Here is an 18,428-nt window from a genome sequence, read left to right on the forward strand (position 1 = left end):
CGATATCTTCTTCTCTTTTGATATATTGGTAGTTTTCTATTCTTTTGGCAGTGTAGTACGTCACCCTAGGCCTGTAGGATTTTCTTCCCACTACGCGAGAAGAAAATCTCACTTCCTGGCCTAGGCAAGACGTAAACTTTAGACAAACCGCGGGCGGTAATTCGTAAAGCCCCAGATCGCATATTTATGGCCCTCACCTTCGGTTCGGGCCACAAACACCTGCGATCTGGAGCATTTACGAATTCACCTCCCTAGGTATGTAATGTACTATTTCGGTATGATGAGTGCACCCATATTTTTACACTTAACTGTACACCCGACCCCTTTTCATATTTTATTCCTTTTTCCTCCCTGTCAATACATCAGCAAGGCTATTAACAAACCTAAGCCATAATAAATCAACTGACCAACTTAATTGTGCGGTTCACATAACAATATTTAAATACGATTCCTTTGACTGGATTATGTTTTTGGCGGCAAATGTATTTGTGTAAAGGGATGGGCACATGTGCGGGAAACGTTGTTTATGTTTAGATCTCGGTTTTTATGATTCCTTTTTAATAATGCTGTATGTGAAATTCGCGCTTTTTGGCACTTGTGCGTTTTACGTGGATTTAAATGATTAAGAATAATATGAAGGGTCCACGGAAAGAACATGTCTTGTCACATTTTTCGGAAAATGAGATTTTTATCTCAAAATGAAGAGCTCTTAATGAACTATTAGTTATATCTTTTGCTACCACTCTATAATAAATGTAACACATCTTTATTTTTAGTTAAATAATACCTGGTCACGGAATTACTATACGTTTTGATATTGTTCCAAATGTTAAAACCGCGATTACTCAAAATGTCACTATAGTGTGACTAGACATGTTCTTTCCGTGGACCCTTCATATATAAAATCTCTCTAAGCTAACGCACCGACTTGAATAGAACAAATTGAGGAAGTGTCATTATAAAGCTCAGATTTTTATAGAAATTGGTCTTAAAATTTGTTATTGCAAATGCCATGCATGGCTCGCTTGATGCGACTCTATATTTCACCTAAATTTCATCGTCTTAAGATTGAATCAGTTTTTTTAGCACTCGTTGCCATGGTTACGTTCTCTAGGGTAATTCTTTAAATTGTGTGTTTGTGGCATTTATATGAATCAAAAATGCATTTTTGTGATCGTTTTAGGCTCTTTCCGTAATGGGGCACCTATTAGTATTAATAAACCGTGGTGTTTGTTAGGAGAACTGTTAGTTCTCCTAACAAACTGTGTCACTATTGTCTCCTGGCTGACGGGACAAATAACAACGAGAAATACATAGTTGGTCCACCCATACTCGTATTATATTCGACCTACATAATAATACATATACAGGGTGCTTCCTGTAACAGGAGCAATAAATTAAACTGTAGGCTGTACTCCTCAAACTGACCAACATTTGTTCATCAACTTTTGAAAATAGCTCATGTTTTGATTTTTATTACACTTTAAAGTTTATTCTAAGACGCAATGCATTGCAAATTTTGTTATGTTTAAAGCGTGACAAGCAACGTCAAACACACTGATGTCAGCGTACATTGAAGGCAATATTTATTTTGTATGAAAAACAGGAAGTCTAAAGAATTCATAATTTTTAAAAGTTGCTGAACAAATGTTGGTCAGTTTGAGGAGTACAGCCTTTAGTTTAATTTATTGCTCCTGTTACAGGAAGCACCCTGTATATTTGTACCTACTTATGTCTCTCGCGTTACAACATGTGAAAAGGAATTCAGAGCATCAATCCATTTACAAATTCGGTGCCCCGATTTACAGATTGAATTAAATTACTGGGAAAAAATACATAAAACATACAAAGAAAACCTCACCTTAACACCATCACATAAGGTAGCTTTCAAATCGTCCGTCGACAGAAAAAGGTGGGCGCCACGATTTGCTTCCAACTATCAGACAAAACATCTTCGACTTCATTCGGACACTTAAATAAGAACTCTATTTCTAAGCATTAAGGTTGCTATTTGGTCTTCACGGACTGGGAAGAGTTTAGGCTTAAAATCTGATAAGAAAATAGAATTCCACGTCCATTCTTACAGTCCTTAATTCTAGAATGGCGTAAGTTGTTTGTAGTTTGTATGAATTATAGACCTATTTCTATATGGAGCGAGAAACTTTTAAGGTTGAAAGACAAAATGTCAACTGAAATTTGTAGAAGTGGGATTTGGTTTTCAGCGAACCTTTAGGGATTGAATAAAGGGCAGATGTTACCAATAGATTCGTGTTTTAATAGTCTAGTAATATATTTATTGCAGGGAAGACCGTCATAGGGATTTTATTTATTTTATTTTTATTTAATCTTATTGCACATAAGAAAACACACTGTACAAAAGGCGAACTTAATGCCATAAGGCATTCTCTACCAGTCAAAGCAGATAAGTTGTAGGCGGTGCAAAAAATATGTGGTATAGATGATACAATTACGTACCTGTACGAACACAATACAATCATAAGAAATACACAGACATAAACTTATATAAATATATACAAATAATTACATATATATACATACACACACATATGAATTCAGATGAACTTACAAAGCAGAAACACTAAGATTTTCCAGTACTGCCAGCAAAGTGGTCACTTAAGGATTTTTTGAAAGCAAACCTGCTCGGACACTGTTTAATTTTGACAGGGAGACTATTCCAAAGGCGAGCTGCCTGAATAGAGAAGGAATCGGAAGGATGGAAGGGATAAGGAAATAACTCTCGTAATATATTTGTATACGTGCATCGGCACAGAATAAATAATAGTACTAGGTACAGAAGATTCACTCTCTAACAAAACGCGTCTGTTACGATTAGATATTATATGACCGCTAGGTGACGCAAGCGCCACGCGCGGCTTATGGCTAGCCACCAAAATTGGTGTGGGACGGATGTACTTTTAGGTACTTGATGCGACGCAATGAAATCGCGGAGTGAGCCGAGCCACGCCTGGCATCGGTTAGATATAGTCAGAAAGAAAGATCTTCACTTCTGGTCTACCGACCCTCTGTAAGTGCAATATGTGTAGAAAACTAGAAACGCAACAGTTATTAAAGGACAAAAGACTATGTACTTAATCTATGTATATTGTGCTATATAGATTCATATTACGTCGGGTGAGAATACGTTTGTGCCATACGCCACTTACATTGGTTTACAGGAGAGCGAAAAGAAGCAAACAAAATGTTTTTCGAATAGTTTAACATTTAGGAAATATTGAACTTATTTATCATTTAGGCAAATATGTTTACTATTTCTAGTACCATACACATATTGTAAATATAGTGGTAATCGTGAAAAAAAAGCATTTTTTTAAATTGCCGTATATCCGTTTATGATGAGGAAACATTAAACGTACAATGTATGATACGACACAAAAGTTTTGGATATGTCACACTTTTGTGATAATTTTCTGTTAACAAAGTGTAATTATCCCATAGTAAAATGCGGATACGGCACAACATTTTCGAAAAATATTATTTTTATAAACCGATTAGTGTCAATTATAGCATATATTTTGTTATTTTTGAAATCATTAAAAAACGATTTTGCTCAAAAATGGATATGGCACAAACGTATTCTCAACCGGCGGTTAGGGCGTCCGCTAGCTAGCGCGGGCGCACGCACGCGGGTGCCGTTATAGGTAAAATCCGTCGCACTCGTCCGCGCCAGTTAGCAACGCTCATACTATTTTTCGTACCCGCTCACCCGCTCCGTGCAACCGCGCCAGCTAGCGGACGCCCTTAGACGGTGAGTTTAATGAATGTCGCTCATGTAAACATGCAATACATACATACATGTAGTTTAGAACTTACCCTCGAAATTGCAACTCTTTGTATCAGCAATAAGGTGCAAATTTAAATGCATTTAACTTTAGCTGAAACCGACACATGATGATGCCCTGATGAATTATGCAGAGGGGCAACAACGTAAGGCAAATTTGAAAAACGAAGATCGATATCTCTGCCTCTGTCGCTCTTGCAGCATTCGATAGAGATGCAGATAGGTTTTGAACCTTGATGTTTGCGGTAGCTGGCTAAGTGAGGGTTAACTTAAACTCGTATAATATAAATGCGTACATGTTAGTACATTATTTGTGATTCTATCTCTATCTATTTTCATCGGCATAATCTGTCTTCACGTTATTTTTGTATACGTACTCAATCATTTTGTGGCCCTGACTAAACATATTTCGTTCGATTTCACTTTTTACTTATTGCAGACTAAAATCTCGTTAATATACGGTCTTCATCTTCCTCGTGTTGTCCCGGCATTTTGCCATGGCTCATGGGAGCCTGGGGTCCGCTTGGCAACAAATCCCAGTAATTGGCGTGGGCACTAGTTTTTACGAAAGCGACTGCCATCTGACCTTCCAACCCAAAGGGTAAACTAGGCCCGTATTGGGATTAGTCCGGTTTCCTCACGATGTTTTCCTTCACCGAAAAGCGACTTGTATAAATATCAAATAATATTTCGTACATAAGTTCCGAAAAACTCATTGGTACGAGCCGGGGTTCGAACGCGCGACCTCCGACCTCCGGATTGCAAGTCGCACGCTCTTACTGGTCTTATTAAATAAAATATGTATTATTATTTGAATAGCCTAGAACTACTTATATCCCAAGCCCTTTTTACCATAACTCAAAACCGTCTTAAACGATTATGTTCGCTATAGTTGTCATTAAGAGTGTTTATCAAGCTTTACTTTCACAATTTTTTCCATATTTTTTGGACTCGTGGGTCAAAAATGAGAGTTTACACATGTTTTTTTCTTTCGGAGCGGTTGTTTCCGAAAATACTCACTTTATCAAAAAATAGTTTTTGAATACCCCTCCTCCTCTTCTTCTTTGGCCAACCCTCTTCCCAGCTCATCCAATCAGAATACCCCTAGACCCCTACCCGTTTTCAAAGACCTATCCATCGACACCCCACACTCTAAAAAAAATTTGGTTGGCCCTATCAATATCTTGATAGTCGTAATCAAGCATCTTGATTCCATACGAGCCTAACAAGAACTTAGACACATCAAATAAGGTAATTCTGATTGCTATTACTATATCTATGTAACTGAACCAATTAAGATCTTGTTCAATATTTACACGAAAAATAATTATGCTAACTAATTGATCCTAGCAAGATCAACTAAGGGCTTAATAATTATTATCATGATAAGTTACTGTACCAACTAATACAAACAAGTCAGTTTAACTAAGATGTAAGTCAATATTAACATGAAGAATTACTGTATTAACTATTTGACCCAAATAAGTTCAACTAAGAACATGATTACATCGACTAATGCACCTTATTAGCCTGAACTAAGATATTGTTAAATTTGAATCTCAATTGTTTAATCATTTCAACTAAGATGTAAATCAATGTTAACATGAAGAATTACTGTATCAACTATTTGACCCTAATAAGTTCAACTAAGAACATGATTGCATCGACTTATGCATCTTATTAGCCTGAACTAAGAAATTGTTAAATTTGAATCTCAATTGTTTAATCAGTTCAACTATGAAGCTTGTCTAGTACAATATACCAATCTTCTTCAATTGTACTATGACTCTTTGTCTCATTTACTAAGACATTTCTTTCAGATCTCTACTTTTTATGCGCACCGTGCTAAATAATGCTGATCCTCGTACTCATATTATACTCAAGGTCTTAAATGCTAAGATGTACATTTATTTCAGATCTTTTTGGCGATCGACCTAGACCGGTTTAGCTTTACAAACACGGGAAGAGGCGTGCTCGTGAAACCGGTCTAGGCCGATCCTCAAAAAGATCTGAAATAAATGTATATCTTAGTATTTAAGACCTTGAGTATAAAATGAGTACGAGGATCAGCATTATTCAGCACGGTGCGCATAACAACTAGAGATCTGAAAGAAATGTCTTAGTAAATGAGACAAAGAGTCATAGTACAAATGAAGAAGAATGGTATATTGTACTAGACAAGCTTCATAGTTGAACTGATTAAACAATTGAGATTCAAATTTAACAAAGTAAAGTTTTATGAAAAGGGGGAAATGAATAAAACAAAAAATATATATAATAAGATGTTATTTATTCATCTAAACATTTAGACAACTAAACGTTTTACATTTAAAAATCGAACTTTCTTTTACATACTTTACATATATATTATAATTAACATTTAACACTCTTAGAGAAGTAAAGGGAAACAGTTCCTCCGAAGTCGAGTCCGCAGTTCGGACAGCCGCTGGCGGGGTTTCGGAAGCATGGTCCGGATCGTTTCCCGTGCCTCGCCTTGAGGCGGCCAACAGAGGGGTTTTACTGGGTGGACCTGGGGTCTCATTAGCCCACAAAAGGGATTCCCACATAACCATCCCGGCCCGTCCCCGCGCCGGGTGGTATGCGTAACGCATTTGAACTGCTATCAGTTAAGGGGTTAGGTTAGATTAGCACTTCCTCCATGTTGCACATACACTATTATACATTAGGTACACAAAGCAAAGTTAACACGTTCACTGTTCCAGGCTTGCCGTGAAATAAATGCACAAGTTTATTTCGTTGACGCGTACTTGAATGACTAAGTAGTTGAATGCTGAACGTTGAGGCTGAGACTAGCTAGTCCCCGCTCGCATCGCACGGTCTCAGACGCCGCAGGGGCGCGGGCGGGGAGGAACGCGGGTGCACCGGCGCCCCCCTACTTATCTCTTGATTGAACCGATTACCTGATTATTTAATTTAATTATGAATAAAATCGATTTAACAAATAATTCTTAATAGAATGGAATATTAGTTTCGTAATTAATACAATAACTTGATCATAATGGGATTGAATGTTTTATCTTCGTTGTTCTAAATATTATATGTTTAGTTGATTAAAATACCAAGTCTTATGTAAATCAACAAAGACAAAATAATCACATAAACTATTAAAATGTTCACAACTTGTTGAGGATGGTAGCTTGCGGTGGTTGTTGAAAGACCGGAGAGTCTCAGTAAAAATGTTTATTGGTTTACAATGTTACATCAGTTAACTCTAAAATGTTAATATTAATGTTAAATAAATGTTAATAAAATAGTTATTTGTTTTGAATGCACCCGATCGTTAAGAATCCGAAAAGTACACTGATTTGTGCGGAGTAGCGCGGACGGCCGCATCGCCAAACTAAACTGGGTCGCGGGCGCCTGTCACGTGTTCCTTGCATGTGCACTGAACATCTTGCCGAGGGCAAAAGATAGAAATTACAATAGACATTTAAATTATAAAAATCGTAAAATGAAAGTAAATCAAAGAAACTTGTACAAATGTTGTGTAAAATTTACAAATAAAATTGTATAAAACTTAAAGTCCTATAAAGTAATTGTTACGTTCACATAGAATCGTCACTAAACGCTATTTTTCTTAACACTGGGGTCGTGCCCCGCTCTGTATAGAGAACACTATCACGGTCATTTATTTGCACTCGCGCACTTTCACTAGGTCCACTTGTTTCCACACAATCGTTGTTGCGCCTGGAGGGCTGTGGCTGCGGCCCAGCCTCCCGGTTGTCGACCACCTCGGCCGCTTGTCTTGCAGTTGCTGCTACCGTCTCTCGTTGCGACTGCATCCTTCTCCAGCCGAGAAAAAGGATTATTATCGCTCCAATTATCAAGATACCGTAGATGAGGGTATAGTGGTGTATATCGTGAATCGATATCTCCTTCGTTAAGGGTTGTTCTTCTTTCATAATCTTAATGTTCTGCTCTATGCTTTCCCTTAATAACGCAGTACCATCAGCTTTGCCATCTGTTGTCATTTCTGTTTCCATATTCTGAACTGTTATGTTAATTACATGATTAATTGGGGCAATATTCGGAACTTCGACGTCAGGGGTTATGTGGAGTGTGCTCTCCTTCTTTTTGTGGGTGTAAACAGTCAAATTCTCCATTTTTATGATGCAGCCTTCGGGAATGTTGATAATGTTTGCGCCAGTCAGCTGATGCGCTGTAACTTGATCTTTGCACAAATTTCGTAGGTTACACTTGTCGCAGCAAAAGGATAGGTATTGGTTTACACTGGACAAGCTTATCCATTTGTTTTGGCATGTAATAATATTGGTTTTGCACCGATCTACGGTGTTGACTTCTCTTACACAAAAGTCAAGGTCGCTCTTCATTTTATAGACAGGGCTGGTCAATTGACATAAATATGTTGTTGAGTCACGTGATATACAACGTTCTAACTCGTTTGTTGTGATAGGTAAGTAGGAGTCCTTTTGAAGGTTCATTGCAATATGGCTTTCGATAGGTATCACTACTAGCATGTTTTTGCCTACTTGTCGAGGTATGGCTTGAAGGTTATATAAATCGTAGTTATCTCTGCTTATTAATGGTACACGTATTTCCAAAAGAATGTATCGTTTTGTCATGACACATTTGATCCGTAATAAATGGTAAATATTTGTTAAGTCAAGCTGAATGTTATCGATAGGTAGTGTAAGTTCTTTATCCAATTGTCCCGATATGATACTTAATTCGTTTTGGAGTTGTTGCGGGCTTATCAAGTTAACGTTGATGTGTCCATTGTGGATATCTGTAATTGTATCCAGTAGTGACATTTGAATACCTTTTAAATGGGTCAGTATGTTAGTCGCGGCCATTGCTATTAAGGTGAATTCTGCTGTAACATCAAGTTCATTGATTTGTTTTGTTATTGCAAATGAATTCATTTCTAGACGTGTTAAGTGCTGGTTTATAATCTTATGTTGTTTTTGTATGGTGTTTTCTGTTCTTTGAAGTAAATTGTACTCTGCTTCCACGACAGAGGTTTGATTTTTCCATAACTGGGCCAGATGTCTTTGATTCTCTCGTACTAACGCAATGTCTCGTTCATACTGTTCCGCGAATCGACTGTCTAATACGCCGAACAGAGTGTTTGCGATATTCCCGACTCCGTTTACGAAGCCGCGTCTCCTTCGGGCTCGAGTGTGTATTGGTTGTTTCAGCAAAACTTTGTTGTTATATTCAAGCTCCTCGAAACCGTGACGTAACTGTAACATGATGATTTCACAATGCGACATAGGTTTTATTTGTTTGCAAATGTTATCTAAATGTTGGTAATATTTCGTGAACGCTACTGCGCCTTCCCAGTAAGGGTCTAGGTTGTAGTAGGCTATTATCTTCCACTCATCTCTGATTATCTGCATGTCGGCAACTTTGTCAAAGTAAAGCGCTTGATTTTTTGTTAACTGAGTTGTTTGCATGCACGTTCCGTGTGTAGCTATGGTCAGGATATAAAGAAACATCATAAGTAGTGATAGGACATAAGGTCGTTGTTTGTTTGTTGAGGTGCGTTGTTTCTTCTTGTTTTTTGGTTCTGAAGTTTCAGTGCTCTCTGGCGTTTGTTTGTCGATAGGGAGAAGGGATAATTTTGTTATTGGCCTTTTTAACTCGCCGCTTTTTGTTTTTAGGGTCACCACTCTAACATGACCGTCCTTGCCGGGATGTACGTCGATCACTCGTCCCATAGCCCATTTTCCGGGTGGAAGGTTGTCTTCGTGGATTACAACCATGTTTCCGATCTCAATGTTTTGTTGGGGTTCTTGCCATTTTGTTCTCGCTGTCAGTTGTGTTAAATATTCTGTTTTCCACCTTTTAAAAATGTCTTGAAATATTTTTTGGCTCAGATGCCATCTGGTGCGTGCGTCTTCTGCTGTGTCTATTACTGTTACCCCGGGCCTTCCCGGCGACAGGAAGTGGTTTGGCGTTAAGAAGTCGAGGTTGTCGATGTCGTCGTTAAGGGCGCACAATGGCCGAGAGTTAAGGCAACCTTCTATTAATGTCAAAATTGTTGAGTACTCTTCGAATGTTAATTTTTGTTCTCCTACTACACGTTTTAAATGATGCTTGAGGCTTCGTACAGCTCTCTCCCAGATGCCACCCGCGCTTGGCCATGAAGGTGCGTTAAAGTGCCATTCAATGTTCATTCCGGTAATTTCGGCTAAAAAGTTGCTATCAGTTATGTGCTGTAAATGTTGATATCCCTCTTGCAGTTTCCTGTTTCCACCAACAAAGTTTTTTCCATTGTCGCTGTACATGTGAGCCGGAGCTCCTCTTCTAGCTGCCATTCTCCGGAGGGCCGCCAAAAACGCTGAACTTGTTAAGTCGGTTACCAATTCTAGATGTACAGCCTTCGTCACCATACATATAAAAATGGCTATGTAGCCTTTTAATGTTCTTGCTCCTCGCCCTTTGCTGGCCTTTATGTCTACTGCTCCCGTATAATCCACCCCCGTATGATAAAAGGGTTTGGCGGGGTTGCACCTGGCTGCGGGTAAATCTCCCATGAGTTGGACTTGTTTCTTTCCCTCTTGTTTCCGGCACGTTACGCATTTGAGTAGCTCTCTTTTCACCGTGTTATATCCTCCTGTTATCCAGTATTCCTGGCGCAGGGAGCTCAACGTCAGCGTAGCTCCGCCGTGCAAGGTTAGCTTATGTGCCTGGTCTATAAGTAGAGTTGCCAGGCGAGACTCTCTAGGGATAATTTTTGGGTGTTTCATCTCTTCGCTCATCAAGGCTTGATCTAGACGTCCTTTAACCCTTAAAATTTGTTCTTCATCTAAAAACGGGTTTAACTGTTTTAACTTACTTTGTTTTTGTACGCATTTGTGCTTGCGCAAGTGATCTAATTCCTCTCCAAACTCACGTTGCTGTACATGTTTTATTATTGTTGCTTTCGCTTTCCGTATTTCTTGCAGTGTCAGATAACTCGGCCGTTGTTTACGTTTAGGTGTCAATGCTCTCTGTATCCATGCTAATATGTGTATTATTTTTTCTAATGAGCTATGTTTCTGTAATAACTGTTCTATAATGTTTTGATCAGTATTTGAATGTTGTATGACGTTAGAATGAAATGTTTTTTCCTCGTGATCTGTTGTAAATGTTTCTTGTTCAATGTTTTCTGGCCGGAATGTAGTTAGCCACGTAGGCCCAGTTTTCCATAAGGATTGATCGCTTAGCAGTTGAGATACATACCATCCTCTACTTGCTGCGTCAGCTGGATTCTCCTTTGTGTTTACGTAATGCCATTGTTTCGAGGGCATGATTTCCGTGATCTGTTTGACTCTGTTTGCAACGAAGGGTTTCCAGCGACTTGGTTCTCCTTGAAGCCATCCTAACGCCACCTTTGAGTCTGTCCACCCGTAGGTATTGATCTCACGATTTTCGAAGGCTCGTTTGACTTTACTCATAAGTTTCGCTAGTAAATGCGCACTGCTCAATTCAAGTTTCGGTAATGTTATTTTTGATTTCAATGGTACTAGCTTTGTTTTGGCCGCCACGAGCACTACCTTCTCTTGGTTCTTGACGCGTGCATATATGACACCTGCGTACGCGGCTAGAGATGCGTCGCAGAATCCATGTAACTCGATTATGTCATGTTCGCGGCTATTCAGCCATCTAGGAATCTCATATTCATTAAGCTTGTTGAGGTCTGTTTGCACTTTGTTCCATTCTTTATAAATGTCTTCTGGCACTTCGGAGTTCCATTCCATTTTTGATTTCCACACACTTTGGAAAAGTAATTTCATTTTTGTTACTACTGGCGCTACCCACCCCAATGGGTCGAATACTTTCGAGATTTCTGACAAAAGGATCCTCTTTGTTATTTTGTTGTGTTGTGTCGTCTCATATCGGAAGGTAAAAGTGTCCTTTGTCGGATTCCAGCATATCCCTAGAGTTTTGGGAACGACATCTGATTTAAAATTAAAAATAACGCTGTTTTGTTGGCTGGTCATATCTGTTAATAACTCTGTATTGTTGGCTGACCACTTGCGTAGGTTGAACCCTCCAGTTTTCAATAACTGGTCAAGGTCTTTAATAACGTTCTTCCCTTGTTCTATAGAGTGTACTCCGTGGACTAAGTCGTCCATATAGAAGGATTGTTCTAAGATTCTGGAGGCTTCTGGAAAGTTGTCTCGTTCGTCCTCCGCCAGCTTCTTTAGCGTCATCATTGCAAGAAACGGGCCCGCTTTCATCCCATATGTAATTGTTTTAAGTTCAAATGTTTGTAGGGGTTGTTTAGTGGATTCCCTCCAGATTATCCTTTGTAAACATGCGTCGTCCTCATGAATCAAAATCTGCCGGTACATTTTTTCTATGTCGGCGGTGAACGCATATCTATACTGTCTCCATCTGAGTAATAAAAATTGTAAGTCTTGTTGTAAGTTGGGACCTTTGTACATTAGGTCGTTGAGGGAATATCCTGTAGAAGTTTTCGCTGACGCATTAAATACGACTCTATAGCGTGTAGTTGATGACTCGACGCGCTCAATTCCATGATGTCCTAAGTAACATTCCAGAGTCTTGTTACCGTCAGCTGGCATCATGTGTTGCAGCTCAGCGTATTCATTCATAAATGTTTTATAATCCGATGCTAATTTTGGTTGTTTCTCAAACTTTTGTTCTAGATTTCTAAATTGAGCTATGGCTTTTTGTTTAGACAATCCGAGGTTGTTCTCGAAATTTGGTTTCATGGGGAGCCGCACCTGGTATCTTCCATCTTGTTTCCTAACTGTTGTTTCCTGAAAATATTGAATACATGTTACGTCTTCCGCAGATAAATCTTCCTCTTCGGTTACATCTTCTACCTCCCAAAACTGTTGTAATTCCTCTAAGTTGTCTATCACCACGTTACAGTAGAAAGTGTTGCCTGTTTGTTTCGGCTTCCCACTCAAAAGCCATCCGATCCGAGATTGTTGTGCCAGAGGCTGTGTAGCATCTTTGCCTCCAAAATTCTTAATTCCTTCCAAAATAATGTTAGCGTAAACTTCTGCTCCAAATATCATGTCCACTTTTCGACTTATGTTGAACTCCGGGTCCGCTAAGTCAATGTTTTCAATTATGGGCCATGATGGTTTACTAAATGTTTTGTTAGGCAGATCCTTGACAAGGTTGTTTACGATTATTACCTCTGCAATAAATGTGTCGTCGCTATAGTTAGACTTGCATGTTATGTTTATTTTCCCTTTAAAGTTATTTTCTCTCTCACATACTCCGAAAAGCGTTCCCCTGTGTTTTTCTCTCTTGATTCTCAGTAACTGAGCGGCCTGTTCTGTTATTAAAGAAAGCTGACTCCCTGGGTCCACCATCACCCTCATGTTGTAAAAAGATCCGTCAGCACCCATCACTTTCAATTCAGCTGTAGCTAGAAGAGTTTCTAAATGTTCATTTTGTGTTTGTGCCACATGCGCGTTGCTACCTACATGCTCCTTGTTTGCTGACGTCGTGGCTGTGTTGCTTGTTGACTTACTCAATGCGTCATGTAAAATAGTGCTGTGCGCAGCTTGACAGTTGCGACATCTTTTCGTAGAGTTACACGTTTTTCCATTATGCGAAAACAAGCAATTAAGGCATAATGACAACCTATTTACCGCATTTAATTTTTTATCGTTTGGCATTTGTAGAAAAAACTTGCAATTATAGATTCCGTGGTCACTTTTGCACAATGGGCACTTGAAACCCGATCCGATTGGTTTCGCAATCGCTGCGTAATTCCCATTGCTTTTGTAATTGTTGTTGGATGTATGTACTGGTTTTCGATAAGATGACGAATGTTGTTGAATGTTTGTTGAATGTTGTGTGTTAGGTTTTTGGTGTCCGTCTTGCCTTCTCCGAGCTGACGTTTCTAGTGTTGTAAATTTGCTCTCTAGGAAGTCCAAAAGCTCTTGTAACTTTGGCATATCTCTTGTATTTTTAAGGGATTCTAAATAATCCGTATATGTTTCTGAGTCTAGTTTTTGGCCCAAAATATGAACCAAAATTGGATCCCAGGTTGTTGTATCGATTCCCAGATTCTTGATGGCATTAAAAGTTTCCATAGATACATCATGCAGCCTCTTAATTTGCGCCATAGAATTTTGTTGAATGTTTGGTAAACCGAATAAAATGTTCATATGCGATGTAAAAATCATTCTCTTGTTGTCGTAGCGATGATTGAGTATCTCCCAGCACGTCATATAGTTGTCAGATGTTATTGGTAAATGTTGTATGAGTCTTTCAGCCTCGCCTCTGAGCTTAGCCTTTAAAAATTGCATTTTTTGCGCATTGGACAATGCGGGATTCGCATGTATAGCCTCTACAAATAAATCTTTAAACGATACCCACTGATTATAATTTCCGCTGAAGATTGGTATTTCCAGCTTAGGTGTCGTCTTCTCCCTGTGCGATACTGACCACATCTTAGTGTTAATTGTTTTCTTTAAGTTGTTATATTGTTTTTCGTAGGAAGCAAAACTCTCGTCGTATGTTATGTTTTCACCGTTTAGCTCACTATCGATTTCTAAGTGAAGTGTGTCGATTGCTTCCCACCTGGCGTTTAATGTTTTAAGAGCATCTTCATACTCCCATTTCGCTGTCAACGTTTCTATGTCAATGTTAGCCACTGTTCTTTGAAATGCCCGAAAGTTCGCCTCCTGCTTTCGTAGCGTTTCATCTATCCGACTGTATACCCCATGACTCTTGTACTCCTGTTCGACGGGTCTCTTAGACAAATCTTTGTCCCGCGAGTCTAGCAACTGTTTACTAGTACCCGCTGGTCCCGTTACCTCCTTCGTTTGCTCTCCCCTTACCGTAGTAGGGGTCTTGTTCTTCCACAACTCTTCATTCATCAAGTTCTTACACTCCTTATATACCTCTTCCGTTGTTTCGTAAAGTTGTTCCGTAAAATAAGGATCCGTCCTTGGTGTCTCCGTGTACACCCGGTCGTGGTTAAATTGAAATTCTTTCCATAATTCTTCCAACTTTTTTAATTTCCGCCTAACATACTCCGCGTTGCTTTTCCTTTCCGCTCCATCCTTCTTAAAATTGGTTAAAACAGACTTTATTTCCTCTGCTAAAACGAACTGATTGTTCACGTCCGTCATGTTTCCTCAGTAATAGCTCCCAAAGATTAAATATGGAAAGATCTTACTTGAATATCTCCTGTCGTTAGTGTCACCTGGCCGAATGCTACTGCTGCACTTCGGCTTCCTCTGCTGTTGCCGCTTCCACTGCAAACTGCACCACTCAAATGTTCTGCTAGTTCTTTGCACTTCACTCGCGTATACGTAGCCCGATGGTCCAAGTACTGACGCGCGCGAAGTACTTTTCTCGAAGGACCAAATGTTGAGGATGGTAGCTTGCGGTGGTTGTTGAAAGACCGGAGAGTCTCAGTAAAAATGTTTATTGGTTTACAATGTTACATCAGTTAACTCTAAAATGTTAATATTAATGTTAAATAAATGTTAATAAAATAGTTATTTGTTTTGAATGCACCCGATCGTTAAGAATCCGAAAAGTACACTGATTTGTGCGGAGTAGCGCGGACGGCCGCATCGCCAAACTAAACTGGGTCGCGGGCGCCTGTCACGTGTTCCTTGCATGTGCACTGAACACAACTATTAACATATTTATCTGTTTTAATTAATTTGTTAAGGATTGAATCAACCTACGTTACATAATTATGCCAACATGTTAATGATAGATGCAAAGTATACAATTGTTAGGATTAATAACATACCTACTTTATTAGTTCAATCACAGATACACTTATTGTTTTAAGTAATCAGCTTTCTTTGATTTATATAAGATCGTTATTGTTATAATTAACTTAACGTCAACTAAGAGAAAACTGCTCTTAGTTGGTCTTCGTTTTTTAGAGTGCAGACCATAGATAGGGTTAAAGTTAAAAAAAACATCCCTACTTTACGTGTAGAGATAACCTTAAAATGTTTTTAGGTTTATTGGGAAACTAGGGTTTCTAGTTGACTTCGGAACCCTAAAATCTAAATTCCCGTAATAGATACAAATGGCACGTCCACAAAGCACATACGACCCACCTGTTGGGGGCCGTCCATCACCACGTTAACCCACATCAATTTAAGCTGGATTTGCTTCGATTTGTCCAGGCTTAGATACAGTCAGTATCAATCTCGATTACTTTTCCAAATAGATAAAAAGATAAAAGTTAAAAAAGATAAAAAGATTGTTCATTCAAGTAGGCATAATTACAATGCGCTTATGAACGTCAAATAAAGTTAACCGGCTCCAACCCTACACCTCAGCCCCGAGAAGATTTAAATCCCCCCTCAATTGGAGGACGGTATCCTAACATGGGACCGGCAACAAACTCGGCGGGACACATCTTTTCATAAAAAAAATTACATCTTATAATTAACATGCATTAAAAAAAGATATGTTGCGAACGCAACCTTTTATTTGTATGAATTCTTAATACATTCCTAATGCAGTAGCTAAACGCAACCGTAGGGCTCAGCTAGTATTTGGAAGCTTTTCTAAAGCACCAATAGGAGCGCTCCGCATACTCTGTATCGCGGCCAATTAGAGGCACCCAAGTTTAAACCACCTTTTGTACTGATCAAATATTGCAAATCACTATCTCATCAGCCTCATAACCACACCACTTCTGCATTTAACCGTTTAGTCAAGAACCCTTGTAAACCAATACTTTGGAAAATTATATCAGTTCACTAAGAATTGAAGCTTTTTATTTGAGTCGTCGAGATCTTGACCCGCACGGCGGCTATAGATACTATATCTGCGACTGATAGTACAGTCGACGTCAAATACTTATATGTTTACATTTTTCGCCTTATCACAAAGGACACGTCTTAAAATATGGATAAGTACGGACAAAGTGCCAAATATATGAGCCTACCTAATACACGATATTATTGCATATTATATTAAGGTAAATGTATAAATATTTATGGTACCCTATCCATATCGATATATGTAGACGTGACTGTACGAGTAAAAGCTTGTTAGACAGTAGTCAAAAATAATAAGAACAAATTAATTCAATAAGAATAGCAAAGTAAAATAACAAAGGTCTCTGTTATCACAGACGAAGGGTAAAAACGTACCCCGAATAGGTAAGCAGGGTAAATTTGAATTTATGTTACCCATAAATTGATAGAGGGGGATTGGGGGGATAGGTATTGACGGCCGGCTCGGACCCACAGACCGCATAGACACCGCATTATGAAGACTGTGGGCGCGATTCGGAAAATGAATAAGAACGGCAAAAGGTACCAATGCCCCGGCTGAATATTGGAGCGGCGTTAATAATAGCGTAAGCCCCAGCCTTATGGCCACCTTTTGCCGTGGAACGTCACATATCTTTACTATTTCATATCTAGTGAATCACTAATTCATTTCCTGAATCGCGCCGTGTACTAATTTTTCCACTTTTAATGTGTTTCTCAGATTTGTAGCATCGTTCGCAGAAGTTTCTGCTTGATACAAAATTAAAATCGAATTAACATTTTTTTTAGTAAAAAGTACTAGTCAATTGAAGTTCCGTAGATAATTCCTTCAGCTTATTCATAGTAACTAATACAGTTCAAAATACGTTACCGAATTCTAAACAACTATGTTCAGCGTGTCTCATTTCCGAACCAACACTTCACAGCAAAAGCTTAATCAACTGATTTGATTTGGCAATTAATTAACGGACAGCCTGTAGATGAGACCCTTTGGTCCTTTGTCCGTCTGTCGTCGTTCGCTTTTCGCCTGAGGTCAGACTTGCGCCTATTGCCGAGGGTTGCCTAAATGCCTAGCGACGGCGACACGCATTTTAGAACCAGTGTAAATGGAACTTTAAAAAAAATAATTCGAAACTTGCCAGACTCCTTTTAGTTTTAAGACATATTCTTTGTAATGTTTGCTAAAGTCCGTCAACCAAATCTTGTCAGTAGTAAAAGGCGGCAAATTTGAAAAATCGCGGGTTAGCAACACTGTGTTCAAATAATTCCAAAACGCGTGTCATCAGTGTTTTATCTGTGGAATGTGGATCGTGAATGACAGCCGTCACCTTATTTGTTTTCATTTGGTTTTCATTCTGAATCGTTTCTGTTTCAAGAGATATTTCTGCTGTCACCATTAAATACCAATACATTAAATAAGAATAAGCAAAGCTAAGGGGCCTACAATGTACAATCATGCTCGTTGATGGTAAACATTACTAAAAATGGAGGTTATGACAAGTACTGGAAGAACTCTTTCGAACTTTTAAGATTATGTTCAGTTTTTTTGTTTTAGGGTTAAAAGGCATAAATAAAATGAAAACGTATGCCTAAATCTATCCAACAAGACCATAAATTGTGTCCTGGAAACCGTCCATAGGCCCACATGTCTAATATTTTCAGCAATCAGTTGTGACTATTTACAAAGGTAAACCTTTTAAACAGTATTAAGAGCCTTGATTATATCGCCGTTCTTTCGCAATATCTACCTAATCCATACATGTTTGTTGCAGGATTAAATCTTGCCCAATATAAGGCGTTCGTAGTAGAAAGTATCTCTTCAGACAATACTTACCTATGGCGGTTTATATACGTGTACAACGCAACCAAGTCGAAAAGTGCCCCTTATC

At 38.8% G+C, this 18,428-nt stretch overlaps 2 protein-coding genes across 2 annotated transcripts in view; both read right to left on the bottom strand.

Moving 5' to 3' along the window:
• Positions 1–18,428, bottom strand: part of LOC134660907 (dipeptidase 1-like) — a 177,690-nt gene that overhangs the window by 66,920 nt on the left and 92,342 nt on the right. The window lies entirely within an intron of this gene.
• Positions 7,233–15,339, bottom strand: LOC134661836 (uncharacterized). Its single transcript, XM_063518042.1, has one exon. It carries the CDS (start codon positions 14,914–14,916, stop codon positions 7,387–7,389), a length of 7,530 nt encoding a protein of 2,509 aa, XP_063374112.1. The 5' UTR covers positions 14,917–15,339; the 3' UTR covers positions 7,233–7,386.

The sequence above is a fragment of the Cydia amplana genome, chromosome Z, assembly GCF_948474715.1.
Source record: "Cydia amplana chromosome Z, ilCydAmpl1.1, whole genome shotgun sequence".
Taxonomy (NCBI): Eukaryota; Metazoa; Arthropoda; class Insecta; order Lepidoptera; family Tortricidae; genus Cydia; species Cydia amplana.